The sequence below is a fragment of the Scyliorhinus canicula genome, chromosome 1, assembly GCF_902713615.1.
Source record: "Scyliorhinus canicula chromosome 1, sScyCan1.1, whole genome shotgun sequence".
Lineage (NCBI taxonomy): Eukaryota > Metazoa > Chordata > Chondrichthyes > Carcharhiniformes > Scyliorhinidae > Scyliorhinus > Scyliorhinus canicula.
In genome coordinates, this window is record NC_052146.1 from 68,844,676 (window position 1) to 68,866,527 (window position 21,852).

At 41.4% G+C, this 21,852-nt stretch overlaps 1 protein-coding gene across 4 annotated transcripts in view; it reads left to right on the plus strand.

Annotated features, from left to right (window-relative positions):
• Positions 1–19,740, plus strand: part of lztr1 (leucine-zipper-like transcription regulator 1) — a 104,707-nt gene extending 84,967 nt beyond the window's left edge. For 2 of the 4 annotated variants that reach the window (XR_005460107.1, XR_005460108.1), the window contains 6 exons: positions 2,820–2,946; positions 5,213–5,362; positions 8,412–8,517; positions 9,879–9,959; positions 12,118–12,327; positions 17,659–19,740. Coding sequence is in view for 2 of the 4 variants with exons in the window: in XM_038792579.1 (XP_038648507.1) it covers positions 2,820–2,946; positions 5,213–5,362; positions 8,412–8,517; positions 9,879–9,959; positions 17,659–17,775 (581 nt within the window). In the remaining 2 variants the exon portion in view is untranslated. The remainder of the gene's footprint in view (positions 1–2,819; positions 2,947–5,212; positions 5,363–8,411; positions 8,518–9,878; positions 9,960–12,117; positions 12,328–17,658) is intronic. The other 2 variants (XM_038792579.1, XM_038792590.1) reach the window with 1 other exon arrangement.
• The last annotated feature ends 2,112 nt before the right edge of the window (positions 19,741–21,852 follow it).

Consider the following 21,852-nt stretch of genomic DNA (forward strand, 5'->3'; position numbering starts at 1 on the left):
GTTAGAAAAGAAGGCTAAAAGGTAACTTAATTGAGGCATGCAAGATGATCAGAGGATTAGATAGTGGACAGTGAGAGCCTTTTTCCTCGGATGGTGATGGCTAGCATGAGGGGACATAGCTTTAAATTGAGGGGAGATAGATATAGGACAGATGTCAGAGGTAGGTTCTTTACTCAGATAGTAGGGGTGTGGAATGCCCTGCCTGCAACAGTAGTGGACTCGCCAACATTAAGGGTATTTAAATGGTCATTGGATAAACATATGGATGATAAGGGAATAGTGTAGATGGGCTTTAGAGTGGTTTCACAGGTTGGCGCAACATCGAGGGCCGAAGGGCCTGTACTGCGCTGTTATGTTCTATGATGGTGGAGGAGTCCAGAACTCGGGGTCATTGTTTGAGGATAAAGGATAAACCTTTTATGGCTGAAATGCGGAGAAATTTCTTCACCCACAGAGTGGTGAATCTGTGGAATTCACCGCCACAGAAAGTAGTTGAGGTCAAAACGACGTGTGAATTCAAGAAGGAATTGGATATAGCTCTTGGGGCTAAAGGGGCCAAAGGATACGAGGGGAAGGTGGGATCAGGGTATTGAATTTGATGATCAGCCATGATCACAATGAATGGTGGAGCAAACTTGAACGGCCAAATGGCCTACTCCTGCTATTTTCTACATATATCCCATCCTTTCTCCAAAGAAATGCTATATTCTCAATGGGAGTTAGCCTCGGTGTTTCACTTCAGAAATGCATGTTTTACTCGCCTTATGTGGTGGTTTATGGGAGCAAGCTAACAAAGAATCTCTGTTGCCAAGAGTTTAAGACGCGCCTACACAGAACAGACCACACATGGCATCTGATGAATAGAAATGGGCCCTCTGGCAAAGAAAAATGAAGTGCAATGTTGATTCCAAGCTAAACGTCATAGCTTTTGCTGATTCATCAAATAACTGTGCTGCAACAAGTGAATTTGGTGTTCGTGAATCACTAGTGTGAGAATGGAAGAAGATGAGATCAGCCCTAAAGAAGATGCCCAAGACCAAATTCACTTGAGAACAGGAACAACCGACTGCCCTGATCTTGAGAAGCATGTATTGGTATGTGTCCTTGAAAATCATCAACATGGTTACGTCGTCACCAGAAATATAATGTGTATATACGCACTTAAGTGGGCCAAATCAAACACTGAATCCAGCAAACACTGAGTGCAGCAAAAACAGCAACTTTGTGTAGCCATGAAAATGCCTACTGTTCCAGCTGAAAACCAAGATTGCTCAGATTCACAAAAAATATCAATGCCAAAATTACCAGTTTCCAGCAGTTTATCTTCACACAGCAGCAATACATGAGTGTCCAGTATGGTAAATCAGCAACATGGATGTAATGCCCATGATTTTGATATGCCGAGCAACCGAACTGTGAGTGGGAAGGTTCGAAGGTAGTTCTAGTGAAAACTATCGGACGTGAGAAAACACAATTCTCAGTGGTCCTAACATGCATGGTGGATGGAATGTAATCAAGGCCTATGGTTATTTTCAAAAGTAGAACCATGCCAAACTCAAGTTCCCTGCAGCAGTTTTTGAAGGTGTCTGTGACTATAGGTGGATGGATGTGATGGAGTGAAATTGTGGATTGATAATGTGTGGGATGCACATCCTGGTAACGAATGCAAAGAAAGTGTGGAATATATTCAGATTACATATTAACAATGAGATCAAGAAACCCCAGCAAATAAATAACACCAAGATTGCAATTATACCAAGGCTCTCACGTCTGTAGTTCAACCTTTTAAGGATCAAGTTCATGCTGAATGCAATAGGTGGATGAATGAGAAAAAAATCTTCACAAAGAGTGAAAATATGGGCAGCATGATGGCACAGTGGTTAGCACTGCTACCTCACAACACCAGGGACCTGGGTTCGATTCCAGCCCTTTCTGTGTACAGTTTGCATGTTCTCCCCATTTCTGAGTGGATTTTTTCAGGGTGCTCTGGTTTCCTCCCACAGTCCAAAGATGTGCAGGTTAGATGTATTGGCCATGATAAATTGCCCCATAAGTGTCCAAAGATGTGCAGGTTAGGTTAGGGGGAGAGGGCTGGGTGGGCAGGTGAGTGGACCCTAGGTCAGTACAGAACCCATGGGCCAAATGGCCTCCTCCTGCACTGTAGGGATTCTATGAAATATGCTGCTGCCCCACTTGATATTTTGTGTGGTTTCACCATCAAATTGTGAAAAGATGTTAATGCACAAACTGTCATCAATTAGTTCAAAAAATGTGGAAGATCAAATTCAGTGAATGGAGAAGAAAATTATTTGTTGTGTAAAGATGAAAGTGTCAAGTCTGATCCAAAGTGGGGTCCTTACGATGATGCTATAGCCATAGTGACTCAATGAAGCTGATGGAAATCTTTGCATTTAGTGCTGAAAGAAATGAATTTGACATTCTTGTAAACACTTTGATTATGGTTAAAGGTATCCTTGTTGAATTACTTAATTGAGTAAAATGTGTCACGTTGATTTAATTTGAATTACTGGTGTAATGTCTCATTGTCACTTTTGAAAATGGTGACCACCTACACCAGCACATTTTATACTCTGCATATAAATCAACCTGTTTTCTGAAGGATATTTTGAGGATTCAGTGATTGACTTCAGCACAGCCATCTATCCTATATATGAGTCTCATTATCCTCCAGTGTATGTCATAAACTTCACTGCTTATGATTTATTAAATCCAATGTCAGTTGAAGGGATTCTTTTATTTGTGTTATAATTCACCAGCACATTTGACCTATAGATATTTACTTTTAATTTTACTGTCAGGCACATCTCTGGTCCAGGATATGAAGAGCTATCTGGAAGGAGCAGGCATGGAATTTTGTGATATAACTCTACTGTTGGATGGTCATCCCAGGCCAGCCCACAAAGCAATTCTAGCTGCCCGCTCCAGGTCAGTAACAAATGAAATATTCCACCTATTGCTTTGCAGATGACCACTGGACTTCATCTTGAATGATGGTCAGAGCTGAGGGGGTTGGGTCTCAGTCATTCTATATCTCATGATTTTTCAGACACTGGGATGAATTCACCAGCTTCCCAGCCATGTGTTTCTCAGCAGCATGCCATCGCTGGCAGCAGGATTCTCTGTTTCCACCGCTGCCCAATGGGATTTCCCATTGTAGCCACCTCACACTGCCGGGAAACCCGCAGGCGGGAGTGTACTGCCGGCGGAACGGAGAATCCTGGTGGCAGGGAATTCACCCCACTGTTTTTGGATATTTTCAATATACTCAACCCTTGCAGTTACCACGAAAGTAGAGCCTGGGGAAAAGTTGAAGCACTTAATTAAAGGTGCCGATGAAGCCTGTTTTATTTTTAGAATTGCTTGTTACACTATGCAGCAGTTTTTCATTGTAATTTGGGCGGCACGGTAGCACAGTGGTTAGCACTGATACTTCACAACGCCAGAGTCCCAGGTTAAATCCCCAGCTTGGGTCACTGTCTGCGGAGTTTGCACATTCTCCCCATGTCTGCGAGGGTTTCCTCCGGGTGCTCCGGTTTCCTCCCACAAGTCCCACATTCTGAATTCTCCCCCCCGTGTACCCGAACAGGCGCTGGAATGTGGTGACGAGGGGCTTTTCACAGTAACTTCATTGCAGTGTTAATGTAAATCTACTTGTGACAATAAAGAAAATTATTGTTATAATTTTTCCCACAGTTCTCTCTCCCATAATCCTGTAGCCCAACCTACATATCCCTAGATACTAAGGGGCAATTAAGCATGGCGAGTCCACTTAACCTGTACATCTTTGGACATGAGCAGCATAATGTTTTAACCAGTATATATTTCCATCAGAAATGCAAAATTTAAAATGGATGGAGGAGCTAGATTTTCACGACTTGGACTCATTCCTTTTTTGGGATCTATCTCATTTACACATGCTTCATTGGGCATTTTTTTAAAACAACCTTGGTTAACATGTGTCTGCACAGCCCCAAATTCAGTATAGCTGTAAATGTTACTCCTATAATTTTTATTTAACACAATTTTTCAAAATGTATTTTGCAGAAAGTGAAGTGAAAAATCCAACTCTATGGCCTTATTTTGTATGTTCAGGTTAAAGGAAGATTTATAATTGTGGCATGAATAGACCAAATAAAGCATGAATAATATATTTTTTATAAGATATTAGCTCAAGGTGAAATGTATATGCTTATGAAGAAAAGTGTTGATATTACTTACCAAGGAGTATTCCTAACTTTTAAAAACTGAGTGCCTTAGAGAGCCCCTCTTTCTAATGCGAAAACAGAATTCAGCCAGTTAATAATTTAATTGCACTGGTTCCCATGAAATATATTATGCACAGACTTAATCATAAAACATAAATTTTCAGTACTCTTACTATCTATTGTAAAGGTCTGACACAGATACGATTAGGCACATGGTCTACTACAATGTAAACTCTGACATTGTTAAGCACTGACATCGTCCCTGTTATCCCCCTCTGGCAAAACTATCGCTTTAATAACATCTTAGTCTCACATATTGTGGAACTCCGAATCACTTAGTATTACAGTGAGGTTTCAAACAACAGTTTACATTTATATAATACCTGCATGTGCTTTACAAGGTGGAGAAAAAAGGATGGACATTCACAAGAGGAAATAATCTGTGGTGGGTTGTTATTAGAGTTGAGAGTATTTAATTGCATGGCTTTTGAAATCAGGGAAGGAAATGATGAGGTGGCTGCCAGTTGTGAAGTGATTAAAATCAAGGATGTGAAAAGTACCAGTTTGGATTATCTTAACTAAATTTGAAAACATGTTTGGAATGCTTCCTTGAGCACAACTGATACTGCCATCTGTCCGTGATTTCTTGAGGTAGATGATAATGTGATTATCATGTATCTCCTGAGGTTAACTGGGCCGGGTGAACTGCAGATATTAAGAAATGCAGCTACCATCTACCAAGAGCTGTTCAGAATGAGTAAAGTTGTAAAATAGGGCCATTTTAATTCTAAATTCCCATTCGGCAGATTCAATGACAGAATTACAACATTTAGGTTTATTTTGTCGACAGTAGCAAGTTAAAACGTAATACTCTAGCAGATTGGTTTTGATTAATTGTATTATGTTAGAAACTTTTGACCTGACAGTAAATGTACAGATATGTGATCTTGTTTTGATTATTGATTTCTGTCTGTGATGTTTCATAGTTATTTTGAAGCTATGTTCCGATCTTTCATGCCTGAAGATGGGCAGGTAAATATCTCCATTGGTGAAATGGTGCCCAGTCGACAAGCTTTTGAGTCACTCCTTCGCTATGTGTACTATGGTGAAGTCAACATGCCTCCAGAGGATTCACTGTATCCTTCCTTAGTACATGGCTTACTTAGACAACAGTATTGCCATCTTTTCCATACAATTCATGGCGCCGAGGTCCCAGGTTCGATCCCGGCTCTGGGTCACTGTCCGTGTGGAGTTTGCACATTCTCCCCGTGTTTGCGTGGGTTTCGCCCCCACAACCCAAAGATGTGCAGGGTAGGTGGATTGGCCATGCTAAATAGCCCCTTAATTGGAAAAAATAAATTGGGTATACTAAATAAAAAATAATATATATATTTTCCATACTATGCTTGCACTGAACAAAATTGTAGCATTGCAAACAAATGCTCTATTACGCTGTACAGCAAGTAATCAAGCACAGTTTCATACCTGTGGTTCATCGAACAGCAATTTCACAGTTCGAGCCATATTCCCAGTGAATAGAGCTAGTGGAAATTGTTTTTTTTACCAAAGGAAAAGGGGTATGAAAACTGGAATGTCAATCACCTTGGCCTAGTCTTGAGAGCAGTGTTCTTGCTCTTTGACTGGGAAGTGATTGCAGGGATATAAGAATATGTGAAAAATAAGAATTAAAAGGGGAGGATTTGAAAATGTGTTAGAGACGTGTGATCTCTACTGTCTCATGCAGATTAATTTTCAACAAGTGAAATGTGAGCTGATGCATTTTGGAGGATCAAATCCAGGTACGAATTATACTGTAGGGGGCAGCATGGTGACACAGTGGTTAGCACTGCTGCCTTACAGCGCCAAGGTCCCAGGTTCGATCCCGGCTCTGGGAAACTGTCCATGTGGGGTTTGCACATTCTCTCCGTGTTTGCGTGGATTTTGCCCCCACAACACAATGATGTGCAAGGTAGGTGGATTGGACATGCTAAATTGCCCCTTAAATAGGGAACTCTATGAGTTGTTCTGTTGCACAGCCATTAGAGGATATCAAAAGATGATTAATTATGGCAATCCCAGATGAAGTCTTTGGCTGATTTCAAAGACATTGAACAAAGCTGCCAAGAAAATCATCAACTGATTCCAGACCCCAAATAATGTCAAATTAATACAGCCAAACATCTTTTCTACTTTACGATATCTGTGCCCAAATCTCCAATCTATCTATATCCTGTTGTATCCTCTGACAGTTCTCGGCACTATCAGCAACTCCGCCAATATTCATGTAATCGGCAAACTTACTAATCAGACCATCCATATTTTCCTCCAGATCATTTATATACACTGCAAACAACAGAGGTCCCTGTACTGATCCCTGCAGAACACCACTAGCTACAGATCTCTGTTCTGAAAAACACTCTTCCACCATTACTCTCTGTCTTCTATAACCAAGCCAGTTCTGTATCCATCTAGCCAGCCCATCCTGAATCCCATGTGATTTTAGTTTTTATACCAGTCTGCCATGTAGGACCTTGTCAAACGCCTCACTAAAGTCCATATAAATTACATCTACAGCCCTTCCCTGTCTCAATATTATGCTCAACATGCCAGCTCGAGTGAGCACCTCAGTGTCTGGTATTTTGTCCTGCCATCTGATCTTCAGAAGCTTACGAAAGCAGCTCGAGTGAAAGTGGCTGAGCTTCTTGGCATGACACTGATACAGTCCAATCTCACATGTGAAAACAGGACTATTGCTCTCTCGACTTTCAGTTTAGTGGGCAGACATACTCCTCTTCATTCTGAGACTAATGTTTGAAGTCTGCCAAATGCTACACTTACTTCAGTAATTTTTGCTTGTGTCTCGCCAATATAGATAGCTTGAGAGAATGTGCTGCTAAGAGAAGTGAACTTACCCCCTGTTGACAGTCTGAAACCTTGCACTCAAGATAGGGCTTTTCTGGACTAGGCTGGCACAGTTTCAATTTTCTTCATGGTGATTGTAAGTGGTGACACTGGTCACCTATGGAGTATGGAACGAGTTCATCCTTGAGAAAGTGCCACATCTGACAGACCTGAGAGAACTACTTTAGGTACAAAGTCCGGATCTTTGCCCTCATCTACCTGAGGAGAGTCAATTTAAGGAAATTGGTGCAGGTTGCACATTCTTTTTGGAGTGGCTGTAGACAAGGAGACTTGCTGTCATAAACTATCTTGTCAGTGCATTGACTTGCCTTCGCAATGATGTTGGTCATATGGTGGTTGTTAAACTTCCCGTCCCCCCAATATGACAACACACAAGCAACTCTCATTGATATGTATGTCCCTACCATGACCAAGCCTGATGAACCCAAAGAGAAATTCCATGATGATCTCCATTCCTTGATTGCTACTGTGTCAATGTCAGACAAGCTAATTCTTGGTGTCAAAAAGGGGTAATCGGAAAAAATGGGATTGGCAGTTGTAACAGCAGTAGTCTTCTCGTGCTGAAGATGTGGGTTGAGCATATGGTCTTAATCATCAACACGGTTCTCCGAGTCCCTGATCACAACAAGGCCTCTTGAATGCACCCCCCATTCTATGCATTGGCATCTATTCAACTGACGTGGCCAGGCAGAGACGGGCAGGATGTCTGCATGCTGAAATGTTATTTGGCACACTTCTTCTGGAGTAACTGCAGATTCTCTCAGGTGATTCTAGGATAGGTGCTGAAAGGGAAAGAATACTTTGAATTCCCTGTACAATGAAATCTCAATTTGAACTGCTGTATCTGAGGGAGGAGAGGTGAACAGATATCTTGCACAGAAGAGCTGACGTGAAAATGTGAATTATCCAGACCATTCCATTATCTTTCCTAATGCAATCTCCTGATTGCAGATAGCTACTCGCCGAAGCCTCCGAGGGAAGAAGGGAAAATAGATACAAGTTGAAAACTACTTGGATAATTGTTTTCAGTATGTACTGCAGGGTGTGAGGGAAAGAACAGTCATGGGTGCTGCCAGATGCCCTTTCACCTGAATAGTGATGAATGCTGCTAGGTACCCTTTAACCTTCCAGCTATCTTACTAGCTGTGCAAATGAAGTAACCGGAATGGCTGTTTTCATTTTGTGTGCAACTTTGATAAGATCTATATAGCCATGAATCCTTTTTTCACGGTGAGACAGGTTTCCTTAACTTCCCGCTGACAGATATTTGTTTTCAGCACCTTATTATTATGGCTTCACAAACAACAGACTGCAAGCATATTGTAAGCAGAACCTGGAGATGAATGTGACGGTAGAGAATGTTCTTCAGGTGACTTGTCTTTTCTGCTTTTTCTGTAAATATTCCATCACATCTTGATCAGACTATTGAAAGTATTTCACATGATATTTTCACTGAATATTCCTGTTGAGAATAGTGAAAATTAACAGTACACTTAGCCACTGTTGTAACCCAGCTGATATAGTACCTATATTCAATATGGAACATGCATGTGCCTTTATTTGAGAAAAAAATGGCCATCTTTGTCTCTGACTAACATTCCTCCCATCTATCCTGTCATTCTCAAAATCATCATGTCTATAAAACTCCTGATTTTGTGTTTCCTCTATCATTGAACTGCTGACTATTTCAGTTTCCCTTCCTGACACCTAAGCTGCCTAAGGTGTTAGAAATGGTTCTCTCTCCTGAGCTCTTGTCTCCATCACTTTCGAAACAGATATCATCATTCCTGTCCTCAAAATATTCACCCTCCAGTCCTCTGTCCATTCTCCAACCTCCCTTTCCTCAGAAATCCTGGACCTTGTTACCACTTAAATCTCTGCCCATTCCTCCTGCAACTACCTTTTTAATCTCTCCAATTGGGCTTCCACATTTACCACAGTGCCAAAACGGTCCTTACCAAGGTCATAAATAATATTTTATATGACTATAACTATACTACGTTTTACTTTCTTCTCTGTGGTCTTTGACATGGGAAACCACACCATCCCATTTAAACATCAATAGCACTTCATTGCCTAACACTGTGTTAGCGCTCTCACTTGATTCAATTGCTCTCATTTTGGCCAATTGTAGCCAGAGCAATAACTTATCATCCTATCTCTCACAGAAGAGAGATCTGTGGGCAGATCTGAGCCATTATCTCTCTCTCTCTCTCTCTTCTCCCCCCAACCCCCTCCCCCCACCCACGGACTGACTGTAGTCTCTGGCTGGACTAGACTATAACCTTGGCATCCTCTTCAACCACCAAGGTCCACTTCCAACTCCATGTCCTTTGTCACAAAGGCTGCCTGCTTCCACATCACCCATGCAATGCCTTTGTCATCTCGACAGCTGCTCCAATGTTTAAATTTTAGCCTCCCATCCTCTGTAAAATTCAGTTCACCCTCTGCCTTTATGCCACAATGATGATGTCCTTCAGCTACTCAGGTCCGCTGCTGTGGACTTTCATCTCTGTACTTATCCATCTCCCCATCTCCTTTTAAAAATTCCTTATAATCCTCTTCAAGTAACCCTTTGATCCTTCTTCTTTGACCATGTCCATTTTTAATTATGCTGTGAAGTGCTATTGATGTTTTCTTATATTAAAGCACTTTATAAAAATGAGGTTCAGTCAACAAAATAACAAACAATGGGCCTAAATAATTTAAACTGTTTACCTGTCTCCTCAGATTCTGGAAGCAGCTGATAAGACTCAAGCTTTAGATATGAAGAAACATTGTCTCCACATTATTGTACATCATTTTACCAAGGTAGGAAGGATCCTCTTTGGCTCTGTGAGAGTCTGTTGTCCTTTTATACCGTCTTGGTTATAGCAGTTAAGATCCTATCCTTTTATTTGTGTTTAGATTGAGATATGCTTTCTTGGACAAATCTTGAATAGAAATGTTGCAATCAGTTCTAAAAAACCTGACGGAAGTTGTCTCACAGTTATAGTTTTTGCATACTTTATCTTGTATTTGCAATATGATTTTGAGATTGTTTTCTTTCTTCCTGCTGTGCTTGTCTGACTGCCTGCCCAGCATCTATTATTGAAACTTCCGACAGCTCAACTTTGGCAAAACTGAACCCTTTTCCTTTAGCTTTCACCAGTCCCAGTGTGCTTCTGGCAGTCACTTGCCTAAATATCCATAGCTGTTTGATTTGAGCCCAATTGTGCACAATCTCAATGTTCTCTTTGACACTGAGCATTTTACTCCATGCTCCTAATCCGCCAACACTAGCTCCTTCAAGCTCCCGATGTGGCCTGAACGTCTTGCCCCTCCCTTTTCCGCACTTTTCCCATCGCACTGTAAAATCCACACGTTCACCAGCGCAAGGAATGATTTCTCCCGTGTAGTTTTCACCTCTCTCTTTGTGTCTGCACTTTACTAACCGCAGCTAACCCAGAGCCTGTGTCCCGAGATCTTTCTCATACATGCGGAATATTTGGCTAATGGTAAAATTCTTGGTAGTGTGGATGAGCAGAGGGATCTCGGTGTCCATGTACATAGATCCCTGAAAGTTGCCACCCAGGTTGATAGGGTTGTGAAGAAGGCCTATGGTGTGTTGGCCTTTATTGGTAGAGGGATTGAGTTCCGGAGCCATGAGGTCATGTTGCAGTTGTACAAAACTCTAGTACGGCCGCATTTGGAGTATTGCGTACAGTTCTGGTCGCCTCATTATAGGAAGGACGTGGAAGCTTTGGAACGGATGCAGAGGAGATTTACCAGGATGTTGCCTGGTATGGAGGGAAAATCTTATGAGGAAAGGCTGATGGACTTGAGGTTGTTTTCGTTAGAGAGAAGAAGGTTAAGAGGTGACTTAATAGAGGCATACAAAATGATCAGAGGGTTAGATAGGGTGGACAGCGAGAGCCTTCTCCCGCGGATGGAGGTGGCTAGCACGAGGGGACATAGCCTTAAATTGAGGGGTAATAGATATAGGACAGAGGTCAGAGGTGGGTTTTTTACGCAAAGAGTGGTGAGGCCATGGAATGCCCTACCTGCAACAGTAGTGAACACGCCAACATTGAGGGCATTTAAAAATTTATTGGATAAGCATATGGATGATAAGGGCATAGTGTAGGTTAGATGGCCTTTAGATTTTTTCCATGTCGGTGCAACATCGAGGGCCGAATGGCCTGTACTGCGCTGTATCATTCTATGTTCTATGTTCTATCTGTAATGCTCGGGCAGCATGGTGGTGCAGTGGTTAGCATTGCTGCCTCATGGCGCCGAGATCCCAGGTTTGATCCCGGCTCTGGGTCACTGTCCATGTGGAGTTTGCACATTCTCCCCGTGTTTGCATGGGTTTCGCCCCCACAACCCAAAGATGTGCAGGTTAGGTGGATTGGTCTCGATAAAGATGCCCCTTAATTGGAAATAATTAATTGGGTACTCGAAATTTATTAAAATAAAAGTACACCTGTCATCCTCACTGACTTCAGTGCCCCAATTGATTCAACTTCGAGATTCTTGGTTTCAAATCTCTCCTAACTCCGCTGCCTTTGTGTGGGGAAGAATAACCTGGGCGAGAATTGTACTTGGGCTGATCAAACATAACTACAAGCAGCTGCTTCTTAAAAATACTGGGCAGAGGCGAGTTGCCTCCTTGCTTTTGTGTGCTGTTCAAGTGTGGCTCAGAAGGATAAAGTGAAGGCATTTAATTTAAGCAAATATAATTGTGTGCTGGACCACAAACATCTCTGTTAATCACTCTGAGTAAAGTAGAAAAGATGTTTGGCTGTATTAATTTGACATTATTTGGGGTTTGGAATCAGTTGATGATTTTCTTGGCAGCTTTGTTCAATGTCAGCCAAAGACTTCATCTGGGATTGCCATAATTAATTATCTTTTGATATCCTCTAATGGCTGTGCAACAGAACAATTCATACAGAGTTCCCTATTTTTTGAAACATTTCTCCCCTAGATCAGTTCCAAATGCAGCAGCAAACAACCAGTTTTCCCCCACGTTTTTCTTCCTATGGAAAAGTCTGCAATGTTTGGTACCCAGTTCAGATCTACCAGAGATGGGCCGGGATTCTCTGAAATCCCGGCGAAGAGTTGATGCCAGTGTAAACACCAGAGTGGTGTACGCACAGTGGGCCTCCTGGCCCAGTTATTCTCCAGATTTCAGAGGGTAAGAACGGCGCCGAGTGCTGTGCGCTGCTACGGCGCCGAAAGCCGGCCCTACACGGCCAGCGTAGGTCCACACATGCGCGCGACGGACGGCACATAAACTGTCAAATACATTTTCTGCTGCCACAATAGCAGAGCAATCAAGTGACCAATTATACCACGGTATACAACTCAAAATTTTCAGCATTGAAAATTTTTAGGTCAATGGCTTTATTAATGGTTATGTTTCAAATAATGAAAGAGTGGCACACTGCTGTCCATTTCATCTAGTAAAGCCATAATATTCTTTGGGTTTAATGTCCTGACAATTGGAATCTGTGCCCAAGACAAAGTGGACCCTAGAATTTAGATTTGTATTCCATTCAGCAATAAAGATGCCACAGAACAACTGATAATGACATGTCAAATAATAGGGTTAGTCAAGGTGTTCTTCCACTGTTATGAAATACTGCAACGTTTTGAAATTAAAATGTTATCATTTGGCGTTAACTGGGATATTTACACTTTTTTATATTTTGAAGTTAATGAAACAATATGTTTGAGAATATGATGAACATACTTTGTGCAAATATCGAACTGTATTAAACACCAGAGTTTTACAAATACTGGAATTTTACTAGTATTCTTTTTGTCCTTGCATCTGATCAGAGGAGCTCAGTGGATTTGTGCAATGAAAATTTATTATAAATTACTCTGCCAGTCAGTATCACATGATATTGTGACATTTGCACTTTGATGTGAAATGAAACATAAATTATATAAACCAAACACTTCAGCAACTCAAGCAAATGTTTGCTCATAACTGTACTATCTTGAACTTTGAAAGCTAAAATATATATTCTATTTTTTGTATAAAGTACTATATCTTCTCCCAGAGTGTTTATGTGTGATGTATACCTTTGAAGGTTTAAGCCGACGCATTTCATTTTACAACACTGTATCTTGGCACGGCGAGAAAATATACCTCTGACCTCATTGCCCTCTCTCCGTTCCTCCTGCAGAAACTGCTGAATGTAGCATGCATGTGTAATCTAATATTGCTTCAGTTGTTACATCCTGTTTCAAAGTGAAGCATCGTTTTCTATGTATTGTCTGTTGGTTTGTTTTTCTGTTAACTGAAAACGCTGTGCGATGTTCCAGCAGAAGTATTTCAGCTGCAAGGTGTACAGAACTTGGTTGTCAGGTTAGCAGACAACTCCACCAAAATGGAACCATAGAAAAATTACGGCACAGAAAGAGGCCATTCAGCGCCTTGTGTCTGCACAATTGGTTTTCGTAAAATAATAATCTTTATTGTCACAAGTAGGCTTACATTAACACTGCAATTAAGTCACTGTGAAAAGGCCCTAGTCGCCACATTCCGGCACATGTTCGGGTACATGGAGGGAGAATTCAAAATGTCCAAATTACCTAACTGCCCGTCTTTGGGGACTTGGGGGAGGAAGCCGGAGCACCCGGAAGAAACCCACGCAGATACAGGGAGAACGCGCAGACTCCACACAGACAGTGACCCAAGCTGGGAATTGAACCTGGGACCCTGGCGCTGTGAAACAACTGTGCTAACCACAGTACTGCCGCGCTGCCCATGAATGAAATGTGTTGCAAGAGGCAAAGGGGCAGTATCTTTAAATTAGTCTTGTTTTTGCTCTTTAATTCTGAGGCAAATTGGTGTCCTTGCTCTTGAATGCTTCTGCTGAGATCTTGAAAGTTGGTAATAAGACCAAGAAGAGTACTCCAGAAGCCAGACAGAATGTTGAATACATTGGGAAGATTCATGATTAACTGGCTGGGCAGAGAGAATCCCGTTCTAAAACTGTTCTGTGTTACTCCATGGAACCATTGAATTCCTACAGTGCAGAAGGAGGACATTTGGCCCATTGAGTCTGCACCGACCCTCTGAAACTGCACCTTCCTCGACCCACTCCCTGCCCTATACATGTAACCCTATAATACTACCTAACCTGCACATGTCTGGACACCAAAGGGCAATTTAGCATGGCCAAGCCACTGAACCGGCACATCATTGGACTGTGGGAGGAAACTGGAGTGTCCAGAGGAAACCCATGCAGACACGAGGAGAAAGTGCAAATTCCAAACAGACAGCATCCACGGTCAGAATCAAACTCTGGTCCCAAGCGCTGTGAGGTAACAGTGCTAACCCATGTACCATTGTGCTGCCGCAATAGAATCATGGAATCCCTGTAATGCAGAAGGAGGCCATTTGGAGCATTGAGTCTGCATCGACTCTCCGAAAGAGCATCCTACCTAGGCCCTCTCCCCCACCCTATCCCCTTAACACCACCTAACCTTTGGGCACTAAGGGGCAATTTAGCATGGCTAATCCACCTAACCTGCATATCTTTGGACTGAGAGGAAAATGGGGCAGCAGATGGAAACTCATACAGACACTGTAAGAACGTACTAACTCCACACTTACAGCCACCCAAGGTTAGGATTGAACCCGGGTCCCTGGAGTTGTGAGACAGCAGTGCTAATCACTGTGCCACCGTACTCGGCAGATAGAAGGATGATGTCTATGTGTCATGTTGAATATTCATTACCCATGCTATTGCTCATCTTAAACCTCACACTGGATCCATTTATCTTTGCAAACTGCAGTCCATCACCAGCCTCGCTTTCCTCTCCACTGTCCTAAATCTGTTCTAAATATGTGGCCATCTTTCCTGAACACCAAAGGCTTATTTTGCTGAGGGGCGAAACAGTTTCTGTGCACTCAACCCGACAAATTTAACATCCCCTTAATTGCCATGGAGATGGTTTCCTTGTCCAATTAAGGCTGATGGGTGCAATCTCGAAGCTATACGGCCAATCAGACACACTAACTTGTTCAGAGGAGCATTGGTTGGGCTGCAAATGAAGCCAGTAATTGGGAGGGCACCTCAACAATACGATGCCCTCTTAACCATTTCTTTAAAACTTTCAGAACAAAATACTAAAAGACTGTGGATTGTTTGTGTGTGGGTGGCAGGGGAGGTCCCCACTACAAAGGTGGGATTTGGCTGCATCCCTACCCAGGCAGGAACGGCCTGTAAGCCTACCTGGAGCCTTGGCACCCTGGTGGAGCCCACAAAATCCTCCCCATGCATAACTTTCTTCAGTCAGGTTTTCACTCCTGCCACAGCTTTGAAAATGGCCCAAATCAAAGTCAAAAGTTACATCTTTTGTCATAGAACCCTACAGTGCAGAAGAAGACAATTCACCCATCAGGTCTGCACCTACCCTCCGAAAGAGCACCATACCTAGGCACACTCCCTACCCTATCCCTGTAAACCCATGTCCCCCCACCTAATTTGCATATCTTTGGGCACTAAAGGACAATTTGGCATGGACAATCTACCTAATCTGCACATCTTTGGACGGTGGGAGGAAACCGGAGCACCTAGAGGAAGGCTGCAGTGCTAACCACTGTGCCGCCCTAAAAGGATTTGAACCAGGGACCTCTTGATCTGCAGTCAAGCACTCTGCCCCTGAGCTAGGCCTCCAGGCCACTCCCGCATGCTAACCAATTGCGCCACTGGAGCACACCACTCCTAGCCAGCTTCCCATCTTCCACCCTCCATAAACTTGAGCTAATCCAAAACTCTGCTGTCCTAACACCTGAATTAAAAAATTCTCATCAGTTTTTAAAGCCTTCCATGGCCTCGTCCCTACTTATCTCTGTAACTTCCTCTGGCTCTACAACGCTCTGGGAACTCTGCACTCTTCCAATTCTGGCCTCTTGCGCATTCCCTATTTTAATGATCCCACCATATCTTCAGCTACTAAGCTCTGGAATTCCCTCCCTGTCTCTTTACCTCTTTTCTCATTTACAATGCTTTTTAAAACCTACCCCTTTGAACAAACTTAGTTATCCGTGCTAATATCTCTTTATGTGGTTCAGTATCAAATTCTGTTTGCTAACACTCCTGTGAAGCAGTTTGGGATGTTTGCTACATTAAATTCAAGTTATTGTCAGAAACAATAGTTCACCCGAACTTGCTGCCACTGATTTCTGATTATGTTCGGTCATTCGCTTTTATGTTGTGAATAAGCATTATGCCTTGTTTAACAAATTCTGCAAAATAAATTTGAAATGAAAATGACGCCAAATGAAATAACCAACCATTGTCTTATTCTTAATATATTGTATTGAGTCACGGGCTATTGGGTTCTCATTAACATTTTATTCCACAGTTCTCTATACTCCTTAAATTGAATAATATAATTGTAGAATAGCCATGTAGCATATTTCCTTAGTTTCCTTATTTGAGTAGATCCTGCTTTCTACACGTATTGGTGAGTGTAAAGGAAGGTGGGAAAACAAATCTGCGTTTAATTGGCAGGAAGGATTTCCTGTTTCTATTGTAACTGATGCCAGCTGATCACCTTTGACTTTGCGCCATGTAATTTTCTAATAAAGGTTCCATGGAAAGTGCAGAACATCAGCCTCAAAGACATGTGATCATAGCATCATGTACTGTCAGGCAGAAGCAAGAAGTTCCAATGAGCACTTGAGTAAACGTACTTCAAAATAATGATCAGCAAAATGATTAGTGAAATGTATACTAGTGGAAAGAGAAAGGTAATTGTGCAGCAAAATATGCAGGCAAAGCAAGGCTAGCTTAATTGTATTGCTCAAGCAGTCGCTGCAAAGCAGCTGGATGTAGTAATGTGATCACAGTCTACAAATATTACAGTTTGTACATTATCTCATGACATTACTCTCAATGTCTTTGTTTCGGTCCCTATTTGTATACTTTTGGGAAAATACCATAGATATTACTATACTTCCAGAGTGAATAAGACAAAAGATAGCTTTCTTCACTGATGGTGTGTTAGTTGAAATGGATTTATGCTGTTCTACAAGTGTACCAGTGGTACACTGCATTCCTAGTGGATAGCAGGTTAAAGTCCATTTGCAGCTTTTTCCTCTCCGCCAACAGTTCTACGTTCGGGGCCTTGGAGTATTGGGAATTTGTATTTTACTGCTTTCCCACCCAACCCTTCCATCCACTTTCAAATATATTGACCTGCTTTTTCCCCCAGACCAGAATTTGTATGGGGGTTGTGGGGTGCAAGGCTCATGAGAAGTACTGGACTACTTTGACTTTGGATAATTGTTTATTTCTGTTACTTTGGCGCTTGATGTATCACACTGATGCAGATGTGAGATATTATCTGTTGTACCTCATAGTCCCATCTGTATCTCTTGTAACAGTAATTCAAGAGTGAGTATTTCTAGGTCATACTAAAAATTGTACTTCAGTTTAATTCTTACTGTATAACCCTCTTGTTTCCTAATTTCTTAAATCCATTTATTTCTTCCCTTAAGGTCTCCAAGTTGCCCAACCTACGATCCCTAAGTCAAGCGCTGCTTCTAGACATCATCGAGTCATTAGCAAATCATATTTCAGACAAACAGTGTGCAGATCTGGGCTCAGATATGTGACAATTAATTTTAAATGTGGATTTCAAATTGTTTTAGACACTTTGCTCTCTTGCGATTCAAATTTGTAGTATTTATTGCATATATTTAAATAAAATTATTTTTAAGTAGGACAGTTAGAATATAAGGTTCAAGCTATTTTGGAATCTGTGTTTAAGTTGGGCCCTTGGTTAAAGATAGTGTCTGGAAAGATAAAGTATTAATGTCCCACTTTTTGTTTGCTGGTTCAAACATAACAATGGTACAAGTAACTTTACTTTTTAAAGACAAATGACATGGCAAATTATCATCCTTCATTCATAAGAGGATTTGCATAATTTAGCCATTAAATTTAAAAAGAACAAGCATATTTCATTTGGTCATGTGTTCTCTTTTTGGACTTCTAAAATTATAACTGGAATGAATACAGCTGGCACTCCAAGGTGCATGAGATGACAACGGTGAGTATCAGTCTCACTTGCTTAATTGTCTGGTAGTTTTGAGTCTCTCTAGTTGACTGCTTAATTTTGTTTAATTCTCTGAGAGTGCCCAGAGATTCCACGATTGTAACTGGAGCCCTTTCAACTGATGTTAGCCAATGGCCTCTTTGTTAAGTATTAGTTGAGTAACACTGTTTGTAAATGAATACAAGTGGTTTTGCTGAATGGGATCTGACGTCACAAGGATGCCACTTTGCTCTGACCAGGCATCTCAATTTTACAGAAATCAAATGAGCCATGACATTGATTACCATGACTGTTGTAATAATGTTGACAGGAATTGTGTAAAGACCTGTTCGTACCACATATGTAAGGTGACAACTGGTGTTCTGATAAAATAAATCCCACAATTTCAGTGGAACTCACATATGGAAAGATCTGAAAGTAAAGAACGTTAATGCGGGCTAATATGTTGTTTCCACCCCCTCTCCTGGCAGCAAATGTGTTGAATCTTTTGCTTGGCTTTTATTCCATTGTTGCTGTGTTGTGTTGCATCTTGGTTCTGATCAGGAAAATTGTTGAAAATGCTAAAAGTTAGAGGAGGAGATTTCTTTATTTGCCCCTTCATTATAACTGAAACACAAGTTCTGTCAAGTGATCCTTAATTTAAAAAAAAAAGCAAACAAACACTTGCACAAGCAGAGCAAACAGTTAGTGGCAGATGTTGAATGTGTTACACAGTTCACATGTTTATTAAGCTGTGCACCACATGGTGTGTTTTTTTGCTTGTGTCTGAAGTTTTTTTTAAAATTTAGAGTACCCAATTATTTTTTTCCAATTAAGGGGCAATTGAGCATGGCCAATCCACCTACTCTGCACATTTTTGGGTCGTGGGGGTGAAAAAAACCCACGCAGACACAGGGAGAATGTGCAAACTCCGGATATTAACCCAGAGCCGGGATCGAACTTGGGTCCTCAGCGCTGTAGGCAGCAGGGCTAATCACTGTGCCACCATGCCGCCCAGCTTGTTTCTGAAGATAACTAAAATTCACAATAGCAGTTTTCAAACAACCTTAACTGTCACCCTGGGGAAAAGTAACCAGAAGTATTGCGTATTGCTTATTATTGTCGTCATGTTGCTATTAAGTCAGATTTACAATTACATTATGTAGTTCAAGTCAGACTCTGAACAATTGAAAGTCCGTGACTGCAATCCTACATGATCACAAATAACCATGTCACTGAGAAGGTGATCATGACCTTGTGTCCTCCAAACACTTAGATTAATTGTAGCAAAACTGATAACCGGTTTTAGGGTAGGGTGTTGAGACTGAGGGAAATGTATCGCAAAGCCTATTAAATACAGTGATCAAAATTCATTTTTATATTTGTTATATATGGTATAAAATGTGTGACTGTAATTAAATTGTTAAGATTAATATGTAATGTAACTTGCACATATCATCAATGTTGCATTATTCTGTTTCTTGTGCCTCAAAAAGGCTCTCTTCTGTAGTATTCCTAACACTATAAAGTACGCTGTAATCCAGTTGCATGTAATTGTGGTGATGTTTTCTGTGTAGCACAATGAATAATCTGGGCTATATGCCAGTGTGCCCTGTGCAGAGCAATGAAACTGAAGGACTGACCGCATAATGAAGGGGTTGTATTTGTAAAGGAGCAACTAATTGAACAAAAGATAGCTGTAAATTTGGGATAAAATTCCACATTCTGCTCATTGCAATAGTGATGTTTAATCTACAGTTATAGTTCTCCTGTATGGTTGTACATCAGCGTTGCCTTTTGAGATGTAGGACCAAACGGAAGCCAGATTATCTCCCCAAAATATGTCAAGTATCTGAATTTATGGTACTGACGACTGCCTGTTACTTTACAACATTTTGTAAATCCCATTTTGAAGGAATAATACTGCTCCTGAAAACAGAAGTCCCACCTTTGATAGTGTAGTAATCCACGGGAGACAAGAGTTCCGTCACCACATCAATATTTATTTACAATAACGATATTACAGGAGCAGCTACAAACAGTGCTGCTAGCAGTCCACTCAACTTAAGACTGGCTCACAAAGCCTACACAGGTGCTTATAAGGCCCCCCTCAATGAGCTATCATTGAGGGAGCTCATACTCCAATTGGCCAACCAATAAAGCTAATTGGAGTTCATTACAGATAGTGTGTGGTGCAGATGGTCGATCATCAAGCATTTAATCAGCGACTGGGATCCATGAAGAAAACAGCTGAGCATCAGGCATAAATAAACAATAAAACACAAAAGAATTTCTGGACACTGGTAAAGTGATGGGGTTTATAAACATCAAGTTGCCAGCGGATTTGGATCTATGTATAAGAAGCATTGCCAAGCTGGTATCCCGAGAGGACCAACATTTCTAATAGAATCTAGAGAACTTAAGAGTCTGTAGATGTCTGATTGTAAACTGCCTTGGAAAGGATGGAACCGGGAACTGTTGAAAACCTGTGTCATTTCAGACTGTAGGGATTCCTATAGTTGGGGAATAATTTGGAGGGCAGTTTATGGATTGAATAAGGAGGCGCTAATGGTACAATTTGGCAATGGTATGGATGTTATTGGCATATGTGGATTCCCGTTTAGGCAACAACAGAATTAAAACCTCTTGATGTCTTAATTCAAACACGACGATGAGTGTGTAGGTGGAACATAAATTGAAGTTCAAGGATCATTTAGGGAGAGAAAACAATAGCCAAATTGTTTTGCCTTGTGCCTGGAAGTAAGGTACCAAAACATTTATTGTGTCCTTTGAAGGAAAAAGGCGTGTGAGCATCTACTGCAGGGTTTCAAGCTATTTGGAATCACTTTGAGATTTGAAGGTGTAAGTATTTGACTCAATTAACAACCATCAAAATAATTATCTCCCCATTTATCTCTGTTGTTTGTGGAATTTTCAATCTGGCTGTGTTTCACTGCAGAACAAGTGACTGCATTTCAAGAAAAATTAATTGGCTGTGAAACTCCCAAAAATGTCCAAAGGACGTAAAAGGCACCATATAAATGCAACTTCTTTCCGTCATTTTGACCCACTATTTAGGAAGTGATTATTTAACACCACTCCAAATCAAAGAACATTTAGAATTGATTATTTATAGTATAGAATCATATTGCACTGGAGGTGACAGGTTGGCTCATTGAGGCTGTGTCAGCTCTCCGGTCCCACTCCCATCTCTTCCCCCACACTCTTGCAAATCTTTCCCTTTTCCTTCTTGAGCAAGAAAAACTTTTGTAGTATCTTTAATGTAGTCAAATATCACCAGTCGCTTCATGGGAGCATTGTGAAACTAAATTTAACACCGAGCTACATGAGATATTAGGACGACCAAACGTTCAATCAGAGGTAGCTTTCAAGGAATTTCTTAAATGAGGGGAGACGTAGTCTGGTTTAGGCGTGGAATTCAAGAGCTTGAGGCCAAGGCAACTGCAGTCATGGCTGCCAATGATGGAGGAATTAAAATGGTGGATATACAAGAGGCTAGAATTAAGACTGTGCAGTGATCTGAGGGTTGCAGGGCTGGGGTGACAGAGATGGGAAAGGGGTATGTATGGAGAGATTTGAAAACAATGCAAATATTAAAACTGGGGCATTGCCCGACTGGAAGGTCAATGAGTGC